Below are 18,395 nucleotides of genomic sequence, written 5' to 3' on the forward strand. Positions count from 1 at the left end.
GGCTCCCATTATCACTCGAGTGTGAGACAAAGCATTAAAAATTGCACCAAGCGGTCAAACAAAAGAACCACATTAACATACATTTATTACAAATATCACAAAAAAAAATAAGGAAACAACAATTCAATAAATCACATCTTTGGGAACTCTGGGGCATATTTCCTTTATAGAAGTTTTAAATACAACTCACAACTTATTCTTTACAATCCTGAACTTCATCTCCAACCACAGACACAACTTGTGTCTCTCTGTGTAAGGTGCTCCAGGAAATACAAGGTAACAACGTTGACCAGTCATCTGTTGAACTGAGATATGCGTGTTATTTCAGAGTATAATCTGAATGATTTCATATATTCTGCTCATGCTATTTGGCTGAGAAGGGACTCTTTGATAAATAGTGATACATCTATAATTATTCAGAGTTGAAATTTCAAAAGCAATTGAGCTCAACTTGTACAAACACTTTTTCTGAATCACGATCTCTCATACATTAGTTTTGTCACCCGTTTCCAAAATACAGTTCAGTAAACCCAGAGATGCTTCAAGTAAAGAATAAACAGAAAACACAAGGCTGCAGACAGAGTGGAAAAGATGGAGGAGCTGTGAAAGGGGCGCACGTCGTGTTCAGAGCACGAAGAGGGAAATCAGATGTTCTCAGTCTGACCCAGTCAACTGAAAAAACAAAAAGTGTATGGAAGAAATCCCTCAGTAAAAAAATAAAGCCCACATAACATCACTGATGTGGTGCTTTTTGAATATTTTTCCTGATTTGTCACGTTTTCCTTCGCCAAATCAGAGCCTAATATCATACAAACTTTAAGGATGACCCTGAAAAGAGAGGAAAAACAACTAAAACATTTCACATTTGCTTCAAGCGATTTACTGTTCGACTCAGTTCATAAAACAATGTCAGTCTGAAGGAGAGAAAAAAAAAAACAACAAAATAACAGTACTTCCAGTCAACAACTCCTGATTTGTAAGAAAAAATTCAATCACATCTCGAGGACTGAAAATCGCCATCTTTACTCAGACGCATGTGTTTGTCAAACAAAAAAATTAAGACATAGTTACTAATGCAACCCCTGACATTTAGCTCTACTCGCCGTGGAGCTAAATTACAGACTGCTGCCAAATCATTAGCACCGAAGAATGCCAGGTAAATAAATCCAGGTGGAAATTTAACATCTAAATATAAAACTCTGAATTTGGTATCTGTTACACATGAAATTTATGCGAGTCTGAATCCCTGTTTGCTGCTTTAAATGATTTAGACTGAAGAAAGACCAACATCTGAGGCAAGACCAAGCACAGAAAGCAGAAGGATCACAATGAAAATCAGTCCAATACACACTGAAGAGCGTAGCTTTCTCCTTTTCCGGTTGTTTAACATTAATAACGTCACGTTAACTTCGCTCATTTAAGACAGCTGATTGATTTTAAACATCTTTTCAACTTTTCAATAGCAAAATCTGATATTTTCCCTGACAGCGTTACCTCTAAGAAACTGAAATTGTGGGCTACAAATCAATACAGACAGTAAAGCTGCCCAAATATAGGTCCTGGAGAAGAGTGGAAATGCTACCTTGAGAGTACAATACTTCGCATATATCTATAGCCAAAAACAAGAAAATGAGACATCTTAGATTTATCAGTACCTTGGGTTTAATACTGTACTAACACAGGCTGCGTTTTGTGCACCCAGCCCTAACAAATGCAGACACGTGCACGATGGCGATGGGATTAAATAGAAGGAGCCTCTTGACTGAATGCGCAGTGGGAATCCTCAGATCTGGGAGGATGTTACATTATAATTTTACACAAATGAGAAGTTGGTTGGGTCTGTAATCTGGGCGAATCGTCTCTGCTTCCACGCTTTTTGTCTGGAAAATGTTAGTAGAAAGTTGTTGATTCTTGGCGCAGCTTCTGCTACGAGTTGTCAGAAGGATACAAAAGAGGAGATTTAGGCAAATGAGTTCCTCCTCCTCACATCTCCTGTCTTTATTCTCTGGAGCCCTCCATCGCCGCCTCCTCTGACCAGAACTTACTGCTCTGCTGTCATCGCAAAATTGTGGCACCTTCCTCGCAGTCCTGTTGGGTGAGAAGGGATAAGAGGAAGTGGAGGAACCTGTAGGCCTTGTGTGTCTCTCTTTAAAGGAGGAAGGGCAGAAAGTGTGTCAGGAGACATGTGCGATGAGTCTGACACGCGTCTGGATGTCTTGGCGGCACAGAGGACACGTCTCCAACTGTAAGGCACACTCCATACACATACCGCTGCAAGAAGGTAGGAGAAAGACAGGAAAATCTCATCATCCTTTCATAGAAGATGCCAGACAGGACTCAGTGGGACAAGCTGCAGTCACGTACCCATGTCCACAGGGCCGCAGCTCTGTGTCGGCCATCACGTCACAACACAGCGTGCAGCAGTTGTCTCGGATGCTAACCTGCTTCAGTAAGGCCAGACGCCGGTGTCTGGGAAACACACACAGAGCAAAGAGGTTTCCAACGATGCATTACGGCACAACAAAACGCCTGGAAACCGATGCATACATCCAAAAAATTCACAGGAAGACAGAGGTGGCGTCAAGAAAACTTCAGCACCGGGTCACTTTAGTCAAAATCCAGATTATTCAGTCTAATTCATGCAATTCCTTCAGGTGGTGGGACTTTATTTTGTGAGTTTCAGAAGGTTGTGGCATGAAATTGAACCTTACATTGCTGCTGCTGACGTTTGCAGGATGGAGGAAAAAATGCGTCTGATTATTTAAAGCAAGAGTTTCACAATTCATCTGCAGTAATTTAACTACTTATCACCTGGTATTTAATCACTGAACTGCTTAAAATGACAGAAGGTCTGTTTATTTTAATACATTTTTATTCCAGTTACCAATTAAAAATCAAATCTTTAACAAACTGATACAGATGTATAGCACTCACAGGGTAACTGTCCTGTTAGTATCAGTTCACAATCAGTTCTTTAACAAATATGTTCTAAAAAAGGATTCTGTTCTTCATGGTTTTATTGCAAAAATAATCCCTTCGTTTACTCAAAATTCTCAGCTCAAAGCGCACTAAGTAGAGCGAGTGAAACGCTTTAACTTCTTTTCCTATTTCAGATTGATCACAAAAGGTAAACCAGTTAAATCCATAAATAAATAAATACACACACTTCAGCAAAACCTCTGAGGGGTTAATAATTAGAGCGTTCAGGTTTTCTTGATATTTATCTTTCTGTTCCTGCATTTAGCAGATTCTTTTATCCAAAGCAACTTACAGGTAGGGTAAGGGGGCCTTGCCTAAGGACCCCTACTGGAGTGATGCAGGGGATTTAAACCCAGATCTCCCACATGGAAGGTGGCAATCATATATCACTATCCAGCATTTATTATTTATTTATTTAGTTAGAGACGTAACGATCCAATTACAAAGAACAAGGTTCTGCTGGTACAGAATCATTTATCACACAGCTGGGAAATGAGTGAATAAAACCATAACTACCAATGACCCTGAGAAAGGTTTGATGTGATTTTAAACTGTCAACCTTTATCTAACCAGGAAAAGTGCTGCAACGTGAAATGATGAGTCATGTCTGATGATTGCTGCCACACCTACGCACCGAACACTGTGTTCAAACACATGAGTCACCAGGCAGAGGACAGTTGGGTAAGACAGCAGATCACAGCCTGCCTTTCTGCTCTTACCTCGGCAGGATGATCTTCTCACTGGGCAGCAGCGAGGCGAAGTCGTTGAAGGTGCTGAACTTGACAGAAGGGGGGTGACGGAAAGGCTTGGCCCCAAAGTTGAACTCGCACTGCTGGTATGACATGAAGCTGGCTGCCGCGAAGAAGCCAGACCTGAAAAGAGGGAGGCACAGCAGAAGAGAAGCGGAGGTGGAAATGAGGACAGACGAAAAGGAGACGATGAATAAAAGAGCTTCTCAACCCACACAGCGAGTGGCAGAAGTGGTTTCTGTGTGCCTGAACCTACGTGGCTGATGAGAAGACCTGTTTCTCTGGAGGCAGCGGGTGTCCATTAAGATAAAAGATCATCTGCTTTTTGCTGAGGTCCAACAGGAAGCCAATGGCATCTCCTGAAGAGGACGCATAAATGAAAAAAGAATGAGGCACCGGCATGTTGTCAGAACTATTTTCACTCCACGTGGGAGTTAAGTCGAGGCTTGGCTGCTGGTGCTGAGAGAAGGTGGATGTTTACATCCCAAAAACACTCAAAAACAGTGCATTATGAAACCAAATGGGTCCAACATTTAAAATCAGGTGTCCCCCCCTCTTTTTTCCAGCTGACGCACATGATTTCTGAATTTCTTGGGGAAAAAAAATGAAGAAAACTACATGAAGCTGTAAGTTTGCAGGTGCATGGATAAGTAGCACCTACCCTCCTTCCAGCAGGGGTGAGAATGAGGTTTACTGCGAGCGTTGTACCAGATGAGCTGCCTGCAGCCATCGTACGCACATGAATATTCATCGTCTCCTATGCCATACCCCTCCTGTGGGAGAAGGGAGAAGGTGCCTGTGAATAAGCAGCACAGTCGGGATAAAAAGTGGATCAGCAGAGCAGTAAAAACCCTGGTGCCTACGTGGTTCAGGAACTTGCTGTCCTTGGTGGCCCAGCCGATCTGCATCACCCCAGATGTGATAACTGTCACCTCATAGTACCAAACACCCGAATCCACGCAGAACGTACAGCGCACACTCTCAAAAGAGGAGGCATCACATCGTGCCTGAAGAGCAAAAGAGAGAGTAGAAATGTTATTTTATTATTATTATCAAAGCCTTCATGCTAGAAAGGCTGCAGCTGAACGCAGACTTACCTCCAGCCCAGTTGGGGAGATTTTGAGGTATTCGCTGACATCGTTGCTGTTGAGCATGGCATTGATATTGGTGAGGTTAACTTTCTCATAAGTAAACTGACGACCCTCCTTTAAGACTGGGCAGAAGAAAACAGGAGAAACATCACTTTCTGTCACTAAGAGGCTCAAAGATGCACCGAATATAAAAAAAGGACTTTCTTTAAGCCCAGTGGTGCACAGGCTTGGTTAAAATGGACATCTACTCACACAGGTTGTCAAGGCTCCACTGTGAACAAAAGCCAACCTGCCTCTTCAGATAGTCGGGATGGTCTGCCCAGGACTCCAGGACAGAGAGCCGATTGCTGATAGACGACTCAGACACAGTCAGTTTGTTCTCGCCTGAAAGCAGGAAGACTCAGTTGTGAACAGGAAACAGACTCGGAGGAGGCTTGGCATCAGAAGCATGTCAGCAGTAGCAGCTTCTGTGTTTACTCCTCACGGCACAGCAGGCATTCAGGCACAAATAAAGAGACTCCACAGATCATGTCCCACCACAGCGCTGTAAATAACAAGTCTTCAGTGGTCTGTACTGAAAACCGAGCTGATTAAATCAAAGAAATGACATAAAAGCACTCGTCAATCAGCAGCAACATTATGAGCTGAGCCTGAACAGTCCTGACCCACTGAGACACGGCCTCCACTAAACCTCTGCAGTGGGACCTCACAGCAAGGCCTCAGCAGCAGATCCTTTAAGCCCTGTAAGCTGCGAGGTGAGGCCTGCACGGATCAGGCAGTCAGGCCTTACACAGAACCTGGAGGCCAAGTCAACACATCAAACTGTTGCTGTGTTCCTCAACTCTTTCCTGAACCATTTCTGCAGGGTGGCGAGGTGCCTTTATCCTGCTGAAAGGAGCCCCTGCTGTGGCACGCCTGCAGGCTTCAGTTCTTCCCAATGCATGGATGCAGAATGAGCTTTTTCAGCAATGTGAGCAACAGAAGTTCTTCTTTTGGACTGGTTAGTATGGGCCAGCCTTCCCTGGAGAACTTTGGTTGATCCCAACCACTGCAGACCGAGAGTATCCCACAAGAGCTGCAGTTGTGGGGATGCTAAGACGTTCAAATACTTGTGCTTTTTCTGACTGAACACACAAACTTCATCATTTATATTCCACCCACAACCAAGTACAATTGCAACACAAGTATAAGAAAAGTGAGAGAGAGTAACACTAAAGACTTGCTGCCGTGGAAACGGTAAATAACAAGCTGAGTCGTGAACCTACTTGTCTGGGAGAACTTCTCCAGAGCGATGAGAGCAAACAGCATGACAGTCGGGTGGGCCTCAGAGCTCTGGAGGCCGAGGGATAAACCAAAAAAAAAGCAGGAATAAATGGTATAAATCAGTCTGTGGACCCTTCTCATTTCACAGTGAGACAAACAAAGAAATATCAGCTGGGAAAAAGAAAACTGAAGCTCATATCTATTCAATTTAACCCTTTTCACCAATATTGTTTGGAGCCAATCAATCTGGTAAAGTTAGCAGCATTCATGCATTTCAGGTAAATCCAACCTTTAAAGCTGCACTTGCACGTTTTTTTGCCGATTACACAGCTGAAAAACTCGAGCTGTCATCTCATCAAATGAGCACATAATGCCTCAGAAGGTCTAAAGTTTTAAAATGGATGCAACATATCCCTCAGTTAGAAACCAGGCATCAGTGTTTGCTCACCAGACTCTCGAGGAGATACTCAAGGGTTCCAGGGCTCAACAATCCAATACTGGCAGGACCTACAAAACAGATGTAAAATGACAGAAAAAGACTATTTATTCAAAGAAGAAGTTGCTATAACACATAAAGACAAAAGGTATAAACATCAGTGTGTTCCTGGCCTTGATTACAGGAAAGCAGACTCACTGCACAAAGCTAATCTAACCTGGTAGCTTTATTACAACCAAACTGCATGTGTGGAAGCTGTAAATGTGGACTGTACCTGCCAGTTTCTCAGCCAGGCATCCCAGGACAGCTGTGGTGTTTCTGTGTTTAGCAGGGTTCAGAGCATCCTGTCGTGCAACAGCCGAGCTCAGCATCAACATGTCAGAGAGCTTCTGGAGAGCGTCCTGGAGAGAAAACACGGACACGGTAAAGTATTCATGCATGATTCTGATGGAAGAGGCTGTGCACATAGGAGTAAAGTCAAGTGGTTAAACTGAGGAGGAGGAAGTCCTCCCTGCAGTCGGCCCGCATTCAAGTCCTAACCTGAAGTGCACTGTGCAGCATGCCTGTCTCAGAGCTGAATAAGGTCACCAGAATCCAATAAAATCTCAAAGATTCATGTGAAACGGCAGTGAGGAGAATTGAATCAAGGTTTATTCTGCTCAGAGTGTCAGTCGGGAAGGTGGGTCATCCTGCTTTGTGCCAAAATTAAACCGAAATAAATAAATCAGCTGGGGAGAGAGCGGAAAGCAAAGGCCAGGAGAGCAGGATATCAGTGTTAACACGCTCGTGTTTTAAGGGTTAAGGGGTTTAAAACCCTCTTAAAAGATGAAAAGCACACAAAACAGAAGCTGTTTATCTTGTAATGCATGAAAGAACCGCATGTTTGCATCTAGAGTTAAAGAAAATGCAGACAGTGGAACTCATTATTCTTCCAGGCTGAACTAAAACTGGATGAGTTAGTTTGTGAGGAAGGAGGAGAAACAGCTCGAGTTCAAACACAGGCATCAGAATACAAAAACGGGAGGTTCCCAGGGGTTAAAGGGCAGACCTTGGTTGGGAGAGGGCACTCATCCAGTAAAAGTGTGATGACCGCAGGGCCCAGAGGATCATCCAGGGGGATCACTCGTATCAAAGACTGCACAACCTCCAACCAACCGTCATCTAAGGGAGAGAGAAACAGGACTGAGTTCACAAGGAAACTCACAACAAACTGTGCCTGGCTCCAGAAGACATTAAGAAAGCTTTCATTTTAATAACAAGGTTGTATTTAAGTGCTTTAAAAAAGGATTTCTCACAGTTCTTAAAACTAAAACCATTTAAAAAGACAAGTTTTTGACAAAAGCCTCCGTGGATTCTTCATAATTCTGTGACACTTTTATTTCTTCCATATAAATGCTTTCTTTACATTTTACCTGTTTATGTTCTTCACATGTTGCTGTGATAATAACACCAGATAACTGACAGAAAGTGAACTATCCCGACTTCTTTAGCTCCTGACTTTGTGAGCAGCTTGATGCAGATTCCTGTCCATTAAGGGGACTCTTTAAAAATAATAACCCTCTCCTTCTCGCTCTCTGATGCGAGCCAACAGGCCTCTGAATAATGCAACGCTGCAGCTCAAACTGAAAGTGAATTGCTGCTTGACTGACTGACTTGCTGCTTGGCTACCTTCGAGGTTCGGCGTCTGCAAGTCAATGCCCAACCTGGCTGCTGTCAGGCCACACAACGCTGTGCCCCGTGAGCGTCAAACGCCATCCATCCGTGACACAAGGCCGAAACACGGGAATTCAAAGTCTGAAAGTGTGAAAACGCGCCCAGCTTCAGGGCATCGAGGTGCAAAAGAAATCCCAGGCACAACACATCCAAAATGCACAGAAGAAACCATCAAAGCTTCCTTCACTTGCTGCACAAACGTGGAAATATTCTAACATTTAATCCCTTCATAATATGGAGCAGTTTACCCATCATGCATATCGTGTAAGTCGTGATCCAAACTGTAACAGCAGCAGGCCGGAGATGTTTCTGCCTCTTCTTCTGCTTCATGTAAGCCTCTCGAATCCAACCATCTCCTTTATGAGGGATCTTTCAATGTTTTTAATCCTGCATGATTCAAAAACTGAAGTTTCCATCTTATCTGTATCGGGTGAGATTATCTGGATGTGGGAAAGTCCAGACAATATTCTGAGATGGTCAAGCTACGATTAGCGATTAGCTTTCAGCCACTTAACGCTCCTTATTCCTAAGCCAACAAAAGCTTCAGGTAGCACTGATAATGTTGGCCTTGGATGCACCAAACTTAAAGCCAACTCTTCTAAGCAATGTGCAGAAAGAAACCAGATCAAAGCGAAACAAGGAAGCATTTCAACAGCATATTTTTATGCAGACACAGACTGCATCACAGGTGTTGAGAAGGAAATCTTACAGGAGTCCAACTGGTGCCAATAAGGCGTCAAACTATCCAGTTATAAGAAAACTAAAAATCCTGAACCGCTTCCAGTCCTACTTTCACTTCACATTTCAACAAGCCCCAATCCTGGAACTATCCCCAGTCTGTGGAACTCACAGATCCCCTTGATAATTTGTGATTAAACACATCAGAAGCACTTTTGTGCGTTTCGTTGCTTTGTGAGTTCACTAAGAGACTTTTGGCTCTGAGGTCAACGCTCTCGGTGTTAAAGTTACCCGTCTCTGCCATCTCATGCAGGGTGATCATGGAGTAAGGCGGCTCTTGGTCGCTGAAACAGAGAAGCACAGATTGCACAGAACATTATAAAAGCTGAGTCACTTCACCCGAATGTCAGATTTATCTGTTTTTCTGCATGTTTTCCAGTAAAAAGAGTGGTTATGACTGTGATTTATGCATCAGTGGTGTTGCAAAAACCTGATTCCCAGCCTTATGTGTTTAGTCATGTTCAGTAATGAATGCTGTGGAAAGGCTGAGGCAAGCGCACGGTGACAGACGTGCACGCTGCTGTTACTGCTGCTTGTTATGGCCTGAAAACCACCAATACTGTGACTGTTACTGTGAGAGAAATCAAATCTAACCACTTTAACACTTTAACATCTGGTTAAAACAACATCATCTCATTCCTTTGTGTGAAATCTTAAAATTAATATTGAGATTTGAATTCATACTGATGTAAAATTCATGTATCATCACAAAATTTACAGTCTCATAAAGAGTTATGACAGTACATACTCAAACTGTATCAACAGTGATGGAAAGGCACATCTTTACTGTGTGAGAAATCAAATCTAACCACTTTAACACTTTAACATCTGGTTAAAACACAACATCATCTTATTCCTTTAAATGAATATTGAGATTTTAATTCATACTGATGTAAAATTCATCTCATAAAGAGTTAAACTGAAGGTTGGCAAAGGTAGACATTTCTGGAGCGAGCTGGATCAAATTGCAACTTATGGTCAGTTTTTTCCATTTTCTGCCTGCTTATTCTGAGAGTTTTAGAGCAGAAAGCCCAACAGAACTGTGTGGGACAGTCATCTGCCTGCTTATTCTGAGAGTTTTAGAGCAGAAAGCCCAACAGAACTGTGTGGGACAGTCATCTGCCTGCTTATTCTGAGAGTTTTAGAGCAGAAAGCCCAACAGAACTGTGTGGGACAGTCATCTGCCTGCTTATTCTGAGAGTTTTAGAGCAGAAAGCCCAACAGAACTGTGTGGGACAGTCATCTGCCTGCTTATTCTGACAGTTTCAAAGCAGAAAGCCCAACAGAACTGTGTGGGACAGTCATCTGCCTGCTTATTCTGACAGTTTCAAAGCAGAAAGCCCAACAGAACTGTGTGGGACAGTCATCTGCCTGCTTATTCTGACAGTTTCAAAGCAGAAAGCCCAACAGAACTGTGTGGGACAGTCATCTGCCTGCTTATTCTGAGAGTTTCAAAGCAGAAAACCCAACAGAACTGTGTGGGACAGTCATCTGCCTGCTTATTCTGAGAGTTTTAGAGCAGAAAGCCCAACAGAACTGTGTGGGACAGTCATCTGCCTGCTTATTCTGACAGTTTCAAAGCAGAAAGCCCAACAGAACTGTGTGGGACAGTCATCTGCCTGCTTATTCTGACAGTTTCAAAGCAGAAAGCCCAACAGAACTGTGTGGGACAGTCATCTGCCTGCTTATTCTGAGAGTTTCAAAGCAGAAAACCCAACAGAACTGTGTGGGACAGTCATCTGCCTGCTTATTCTGAGAGTTTTAGAGCAGAAAGCCCAACAGAACTGTGTGGGACAGTCATCTGCCTGCTTATTCTGAGAGTTTTAAAGCAGAAAGCCCAACAGAACTGTGTGGGACAGTCATCTGCCTGCTTATTCTGAGAGTTTTAGAGCAGAAAGCCCAACAGAACTGTGTGGGACAGTCATCTGCCTGCTTATTCTGAGAGTTTTAGAGCAGAAAGCCCAACAGAACTGTGTGGGACAGTCATCTGCCTGCTTATTCTAAGAGTTTTAGAGCAGAAAGCCCAACAGAACTGTGTGGGACAGTCATCTGCCTGCTTATTCTGAGAGTTTCAAAGCAGAAAGCCCAACAGAACTGTGTGAGACAGTCATCTGCCTGCTTATTCTGAGAGTTTTAGAGCAGAAAGCCCAACAGAACTGTGTGTGACAGTCATCTGCCTGCTTATTCTGAGAGTTTCAAAGCAGAAAGCCCAACAGAACTGTGTGAGACAGTCATCTGCCTGCTTATTCTGAGAGTTTTAGAGCAGAAAGCCCAACAGAACTGTGTGGGACAGTCATCTGCCTGCTTATTCTGAGAGTTTCAAAGCAGAAAGCCCAACAGAACTGTGTGAGACAGTCATCTGCCTGCTTATTCTGAGAGTTTTAGAGCAGAAAGCCCAACAGAACTGTGTGGGACAGTCATCTGCCTGCTTATTCTGAGAGTTTTAGAGCAGAAAGCCCAACAGAACTGTGTGAGACAGTCATCTGCCTGCTTATTCTGAGAGTTTTAGAGCAGAAAGCCCAACAGAACTGTGTGGGACAGTCATCTGCCTGCTTATTCTGAGAGTTTTAGAGCAGAAAGCCCAACAGAACTGTGTGTGACAGTCATCTGCCTGCTTATTCTGAGAGTTTTAGAGCAGAAAGCCCAACAGAACTGTGTGGGATAGTCACAAGTCTTCAGCATGCAGCCCTATGAAGCATGAACTTACTCCAGTCACACATCTGGCATCAAGTTGACATTAAGGTAGAAATGAGCTTTAATATTTAACACCTTCTCTCATCTGCACTCACTAATTGCCTACTTGAGAAGCCAGTGGGTCAACTTCTGGGCCTGGTGTCTCCTCAGTTCACCATTTATTCTTCTAAAGATTTAAATTATAGCTGATCTGTGTGAGAAAACACTGCTAATCGAACCTATGTAAGTGTTGAAGGTTTTCTTTTAACTGCATAATGGCTGCATCGACTTTCACCTCAAGAAAAATCTGCAAAATCATGTTTCAGGGACAAAAAGCCAATAGTCTTGTGACTTAAGGACTTTGAAAGGAACTTAAGCTGAAACTGCTTTAAACAACAAAATGACACAGAGGTATAAAAGCACAATGAAAGTCAGAGAATACGACCCGACTGCTGCATTCAAACAAATAATCACCAAATTACATGGGCTCAGGTTAACACATTTAGGATAATGTCATCCAAAAAGTACCAAAAAGTCATCATAAATGCGTTATATTGTTCCAAGGTGAAGAGCTTTTCTTTGGAGATAATGAAAAAACAGAAAAGGAAGATCCAGCATCAGCACAGGCGACACAAATTTAGCTAAATCATTACAGCAACTCATTAAAACTGCATTAAAAAAGGAAATGTAACAGGAAAGAGAGCAGCATAAAGTTTTCTCTTGAAAGTTTAGCTGCTGTAAAGCCAGAGGTAATGACTCTACGCCTTCAGCTGCTGCTTGAGGCACTTTACTCGTGATATTCTGCAGATTAAATCTGGCTTCAAGGAATCGTGGTTTCCTTGAAAATGTAACAATTACTCATCTAAAAGTACAAAAAGACGACCTCAAGCAACAAAGATGCTAGTGTTTTCTGTTACTGGTGTGTTTCTGAAGTGAAAATGTCTGAGAGGGGCATGAATATGCCATAAATAAACAAACATAAACAAGCAAACAAACGTAACCATAAATAAACAAACAAACAAACATAAACATAAATAAACTAACATAAACAAACAAACATAAACATAAACAAACAAACGTAACCATAAATAAACAAACATAAACAAGCAAACAAACATAAACATAAACAAACAAACAAACATAACTATAAACAAACAAACATAAACCTAAACAAACAAGCAAACATGAACGAACAAACATAAACGAACAAACATAAACAAACAAACATAAACAAACAAACATAAGCACAAATAAAACATGATATAATAAGCCAAACACCACTGCAGTAACATGAACCAAAGGGAATGATATTGTGTCTTAAAAGGACAGCACAGAGAGAGAGATAGAATACATAAATCCACCAGACTTTCATTCATAAACTGATTATTCGACCCATTTTCACTCTTGAATCGTTCATTTCCTGAACAGACTTACTTGTCTACAAGCGTCCTGATGACAGCCAGCGTGTCCAGCACCAGGCCATCCACATTCTGCTTCTTCCGCCTGGGCTCATGCGGCCCTCGCCCTCTGCGTGGCGGCCTCACCGGGTCTCTTGGCCGACTGCTTCGCGCCTCTCCGGCATCAACAGCTGTGCTCTGATCCACTCGTCTGGCTTGCCCTCGAGTCGCCCTCGACGACCCATGATGATGGTCCTCCAAGTCGCTATCCTCCCGGCACACACAGCTGTTACCCATGGTTCCGGTGCCGGAGACCACACTAGCAAGGGCCTCCCAGAATGGAGGAAGGGAGTTTGAGGAGGAGAGGAAGAGCAGAACCTGTGCAAGGCTCCTGCAGGCACAGAAAGCGATCCAGGCAGCTACTATCATATCATTTGGAGAAGTTGGTTTTGGGGGATTCTTGTCCCTGTCGGCTGTGTGGGGTCAACATAAATTATCATAATGTTGCCAAGAGGAGATTTGCTTGGGAGTAACAATGTTTGGCTGGTTAAACGGATCAGTGGGGGTCAGGTGCTGCAACCCCAGGTTCAGGTCAAGCTCTCATCTAGGGCTCGCATAGCTGTAAAAGCAACAGAAAGAGAACAGAAAATGTGAAACTCTGCCTCAGGGGTTAAGTCTGTCAGAGCTGGAAATTACATTGTGCAACACCGGATTGTGTTTCGGCATCAGTTTGCTGTTAAAACCTGCTGGAATGATTCACCCGCTGAGATAAATACGTCAGGAATAAAGAGGTAAAAGTCCCGATACGTCAGGAATAAACAGGTAAATGTCCAGATATGTCAGGAATAAACAGGTAAATGTCCAGATATGTCAGGAATAAACAGGTAAATGTCCTGATACGTCAGGAATAAACAGGTAAATGTCCTGATACGTCAGGAATAAACAGGTAAATGTCCAGATACGTCAGGAATAAACAGGTAAATGTCCAGATACGTCAGGAATAAACAGGTAAATGTCCAGATACGTCAGGAATAAACAGGTAAATGTCCAGATATGTCAGGAATAAACAGCTAAATGTCCAGATACGTCAGGAATAAACAGGTAAATGTCCAGATACGTCAGGAATAAACAGCTAAATGTCCAGATACGTCAGGAATAAACAGGTAAATGTCCAGATATGTCAGGAATAAACAGCTAAATGTCCAGATACGTCAGGAATAAACAGCTAAATGTCCTGATATGTCAGGAATAAACAGGTAAATGTCCAGATACGTCAGGAATAAACAGGTAAATGTCCAGATAGGTCAGGAATAAACAGGTAAATGTCCTGATATGTCAGGAATAAACAGGTAAATGTCCAGATACGTCAGGAATAAACAGGTAAATGTCCTGATACGTCAGGAATAAACAGGTAAATGTCCTGATACGTCAGGAATAAACAGGTAAATGTCCAGATACGTCAGGAATAAACAGGTAAATGTCCAGATACGTCAGGAATAAACAGGTAAATGTCCAGATACGTCAGGAATAAACAGGTAAATGTCCAGATATGTCAGGAATAAACAGCTAAATGTCCAGATACGTCAGGAATAAACAGGTAAATGTCCAGATACGTCAGGAATAAACAGCTAAATGTCCAGATACGTCAGGAATAAACAGGTAAATGTCCAGATATGTCAGGAATAAACAGCTAAATGTCCAGATACGTCAGGAATAAACAGCTAAATGTCCTGATATGTCAGGAATAAACAGGTAAATGTCCAGATATGTCAGGAATAAACAGGTAAATGTCCAGATACGTCAGGAATAAACAGGTAAATGTCCAGATAGGTCAGGAATAAACAGGTAAATGTCCAGATAGGTCAGGAATAAACAGGTAAATGTCCAGATAGGTCAGGAATAAACAGGTAAATGTCCTGATACGTCAGGAATAAACAGGTAAATGTCCAGATACGTCAGGAATAAACAGGTAAATGTCCAGATACGTCAGGAATAAACAGGTAAATGTCCAGATACGTCAGGAATAAACAGGTAAATGTCCAGATATGTCAGGAATAAACAGCTAAATGTCCAGATACGTCAGGAATAAACAGCTAAATGTCCAGATACGTCAGGAATAAACAGGTAAATGTCCAGATATGTCAGGAATAAACAGCTAAATGTCCAGATACGTCAGGAATAAACAGCTAAATGTCCTGATATGTCAGGAATAAACAGGTAAATGTCCTGATACGTCAGGAATAAACAGGTAAATGTCCAGATAGGTCAGGAATAAACAGGTAAATGTCCAGATACGTCAGGAATAAACAGGTAAATGTCCAGATAGGTCAGGAATAAACAGGTAAATGTCCAGATACGTCAGGAATAAACAGCTAAATGTCCAGATACGTCAGGAATAAACAGGTAAATGTCCAGATAGGTCAGGAATAAACAGGTAAATGTCACGATATGTCAGGAATAAACAGGTAAATGTCCAGATATGTCAGGAATAAACAGGTAAATGTCCAGATACGTCAGGAATAAACAGCTAAATGTCCCGATACGTCAGGAATAAACAGGTAAATGTCCAGATACGTCAGGAATAAACAGGTAAATGTCCAGATAGGTCAGGAATAAACAGGTAAATGTCCAGATACGTCAGGAATAAACAGCTAAATGTCCAGATACGTCAGGAATAAACAGGTAAATGTCCAGATAGGTCAGGAATAAACAGGTAAATGTCACGATATGTCAGGAATAAACAGGTAAATGTCCAGATATGTCAGGAATAAACAGGTAAATGTCCAGATACGTCAGGAATAAACAGCTAAATGTCCCGATACGTCAGGAATAAACAGCTAAATGTCCAGATACGTCAGGAATAAACAGGTAAATGTCCAGATAGGTCAGGAATAAACAGGTAAATGTCACGATATGTCAGGAATAAACAGGTAAATGTCCAGATAGGTCAGGAATAAACAGGTAAATGTCCAGATACGTCAGGAATAAACAGCTAAATGTCCAGATACGTCAGGAATAAACAGGTAAATGTCCAGATATGTCAGGAATAAACAGGTAAATGTCCAGATAGGTCAGGAATAAACAGGTAAATGTCCAGATACGTCAGGAATAAACAGGTAAATGTCCAGATACGTCAGGAATAAACAGGTAAATGTCCAGATATATCAGGAATAAACAGCTAAATGTCCAGATATGTCAGGAATAAACAGGTAAATGCCCAGATACGTCAGGAATAAACAGGTAAATGTCCAGATACGTCAGGAATAAACAGGTAAATGTCCAGATATGTCAGGAATAAACAGGTAAAAGTCCAGATATGTCAGGAATAAACAGGTAAATGTCCAGATATGTCAGGAATAAACAGGTAAAAGTCCAGATATGTCAGGAATAAACAGGTAAATGTCCAGATATGTCAGGAATAAACAGGTAAATGTACAGATATGTCAGGAATAAACAGGTAAATGTCCAGATATGTCAGGAATAAACAGGTAAATGTACAGATATGTCAGGAATAAACAGGTGAAAACTACTAAAAAGACGATTTGCAGGTTTCCCTCTTTTAAATTGTTTGTCAATCAGTAGCAAAAAGTAAAAAAGTATTTAGCTTAAGTGCTGTAACTCATTACAGTTTCATAGTACTTGCAGTTTACTTGAGTAATTCAGTTTAGTGGCATTTTATGCTTCAAATCTACTCCAGCTGACAGGGGAAGTGTGGACAGATTACATCCTACACCACATTAATTGACAGTTTTAGCTACTTGCTACTGTTGTGAGGATTTTACACAACCGACAGAATTTAGTGTCACAAACGTCCTTAACAAAACAGTTCCGTTTCCCATCTTTTGACCTTCGACATCGTCCAAATGTACTGATAGAGGGAAATATCCACATAAAGGATTAGTTTTTACACCTTGATTAATACAAAATAAACTAACACCTCTAAAAGGAAAATATAGTCCTCATTCGTCTTCAACAGTATTGTTTTGCATAAGCAGTGCATCAACAATGAGGTCAGTGTAGAATTATCAATAAGGACACATTGCAGTGATGTTGACAAACAGCAGATTTTTTTTAGTTAGCTGGCTAGCAAGCTAGCCACCCACAAAGCAGTACTGTGCCGTTACCAAAAGAAAGCCAAGTTTAACTAACTCGCACTTGTCACTAAACTATCGCTGTATACTGATTCAGTTGTAACATAAAAGCATACTCACGGTGCTCCCACTTCAACAGCAACAGCATTAATACGCTGTCAATTCAGACAGAAGTAGTTAACACAACACAGAGCGAACTGAGCAGTTACGTTGTGTTGGAGCTAACGTGCTAGCTGCTAGCCTAGCTAAACACACCTTTGGTTCCCCTGTCAGACAACACAAGTGAATAGCAACAAAGTAAACGTGGTACTCAGACCTCAGCGTAGTATTGGGATACATCTACACAGCCCGTCTATGTTCCGCAACAGACCTATGCTGAACTGTAAAGCGGCACAGTCACGGCTAACAGATGGTTACACATTTTAACGACGCTGCCACTACGCTAGCTGCGTGCTAAGTTCCGTAGCGTTGGCAGCTAAAAGGTTGGTCATCATCAGCTGTGAATGTGGAGGCGAAGGTAAAAGAGGAGGGAGGAAGAAGGGGGGCGTCTGAATAATTCTACCAAAAAAAGACAAGAAAGTCACCTTATTTTCTGCTCTAATAATCCCTTGTCTCGTTCTTTCAGTATCCGTGATTAATCTATAGCCTGTTGAATCTAGAAACAGTTTCCCGTTTGTTTTGTGTCCATCTCGCCACCCTTTATGATCGGTCCTACCATGAAATAAAACAATTAAAGAAAGAAAGAAAAGGGTAAAAGAGCGTTGTGTTCGTAAGATTGCATGAACTACAATTTCTCCTCTGCAACACTTTAACCAAACTTGGGTGAAAGCTGTAAAAACTACGTGGAAAAGTCAGACTACAATCTGCAAAAGTCACAGAATAAAAACAAGAGCAAAAGAAAGGCAGAACATGTTTCAAATTCAGAATTGTACCTGTAAAAGATGTTGTTTTATAACTGAAAACTTAAGTCTATACATGTTCCAATGATATCCCAGGAGAACAAGATATCATCCCACAATATAGATATATTTTATATTAAAGCTAGCTTTTAAGAAATGTAAAGAGAGAGATCTAGATCAAGAGTTTCTGTTTATGTATTTAGCAGACGCTTTTATCCAAAGCGACTTACAAATGAGTGTCTAAAAGAAGTTGAAATTGAGGACAATTGTTGTCAAGAGACCATATTTATTAACACCAACACAACAATAGTAATTAAAGTTATTCTTGAGTAGGGAATAATACAGTTAACTCTTGCAGCACATGTT

The 18,395-nt window shown here is 41.8% G+C and overlaps 1 protein-coding gene across 1 annotated transcript; it reads right to left on the reverse strand.

The window, feature by feature from the left end:
• Positions 1 to 68: 68 nt before the first annotated feature.
• Positions 69 to 17,623, reverse strand: rspry1 (ring finger and SPRY domain containing 1). Its single transcript, XM_072385375.1, has 15 exons — positions 17,251 to 17,623; positions 13,077 to 13,658; positions 9,201 to 9,253; positions 7,567 to 7,679; positions 6,793 to 6,919; positions 6,531 to 6,589; positions 6,085 to 6,151; positions 5,072 to 5,203; positions 4,826 to 4,941; positions 4,592 to 4,735; positions 4,390 to 4,501; positions 3,985 to 4,087; positions 3,699 to 3,851; positions 2,365 to 2,469; positions 69 to 2,271 (listed from the first exon to the last, which is right to left on the reverse strand). The coding sequence occupies exons 2-15, from the start codon at positions 13,466 to 13,468 to the stop codon at positions 2,175 to 2,177; spliced, it is 1,773 nt and encodes a 590-aa protein (XP_072241476.1). The 5' UTR covers positions 13,469 to 13,658; positions 17,251 to 17,623; the 3' UTR covers positions 69 to 2,174.
• Between the last annotated feature and the right edge of the window lie 772 nt (positions 17,624 to 18,395).

This window comes from Leuresthes tenuis, unplaced genomic scaffold (genome assembly GCF_036924035.1).
Source record: "Leuresthes tenuis unplaced genomic scaffold, fLeuTen1.0.hap1 SCAF_5, whole genome shotgun sequence".
Taxonomy (NCBI): Eukaryota; Metazoa; Chordata; class Actinopteri; order Atheriniformes; family Atherinopsidae; genus Leuresthes; species Leuresthes tenuis.

Excerpts from the sequence above, each read along its gene's own strand:
- rspry1 (XM_072385375.1), bottom strand. The coding sequence starts at position 13,468 with ATGATAGTAGCTGCCTGGATCGCTTTCTGTGCCTGCAGGAGCCTTGCA. Across the intron at positions 9,254-13,076 it reads ATCAGGACGCTTGTAGACAA|CGACCAAGAGCCGCCTTACT; the intron begins GTAAGTCTGTTC and ends TCTCTGTTTCAG. Across the intron at positions 2,470-3,698 it reads GAGAAGATCATCCTGCCGAG|ACACCGGCGTCTGGCCTTAC; the intron begins GTAAGAGCAGAA and ends TGTGTTTCCCAG.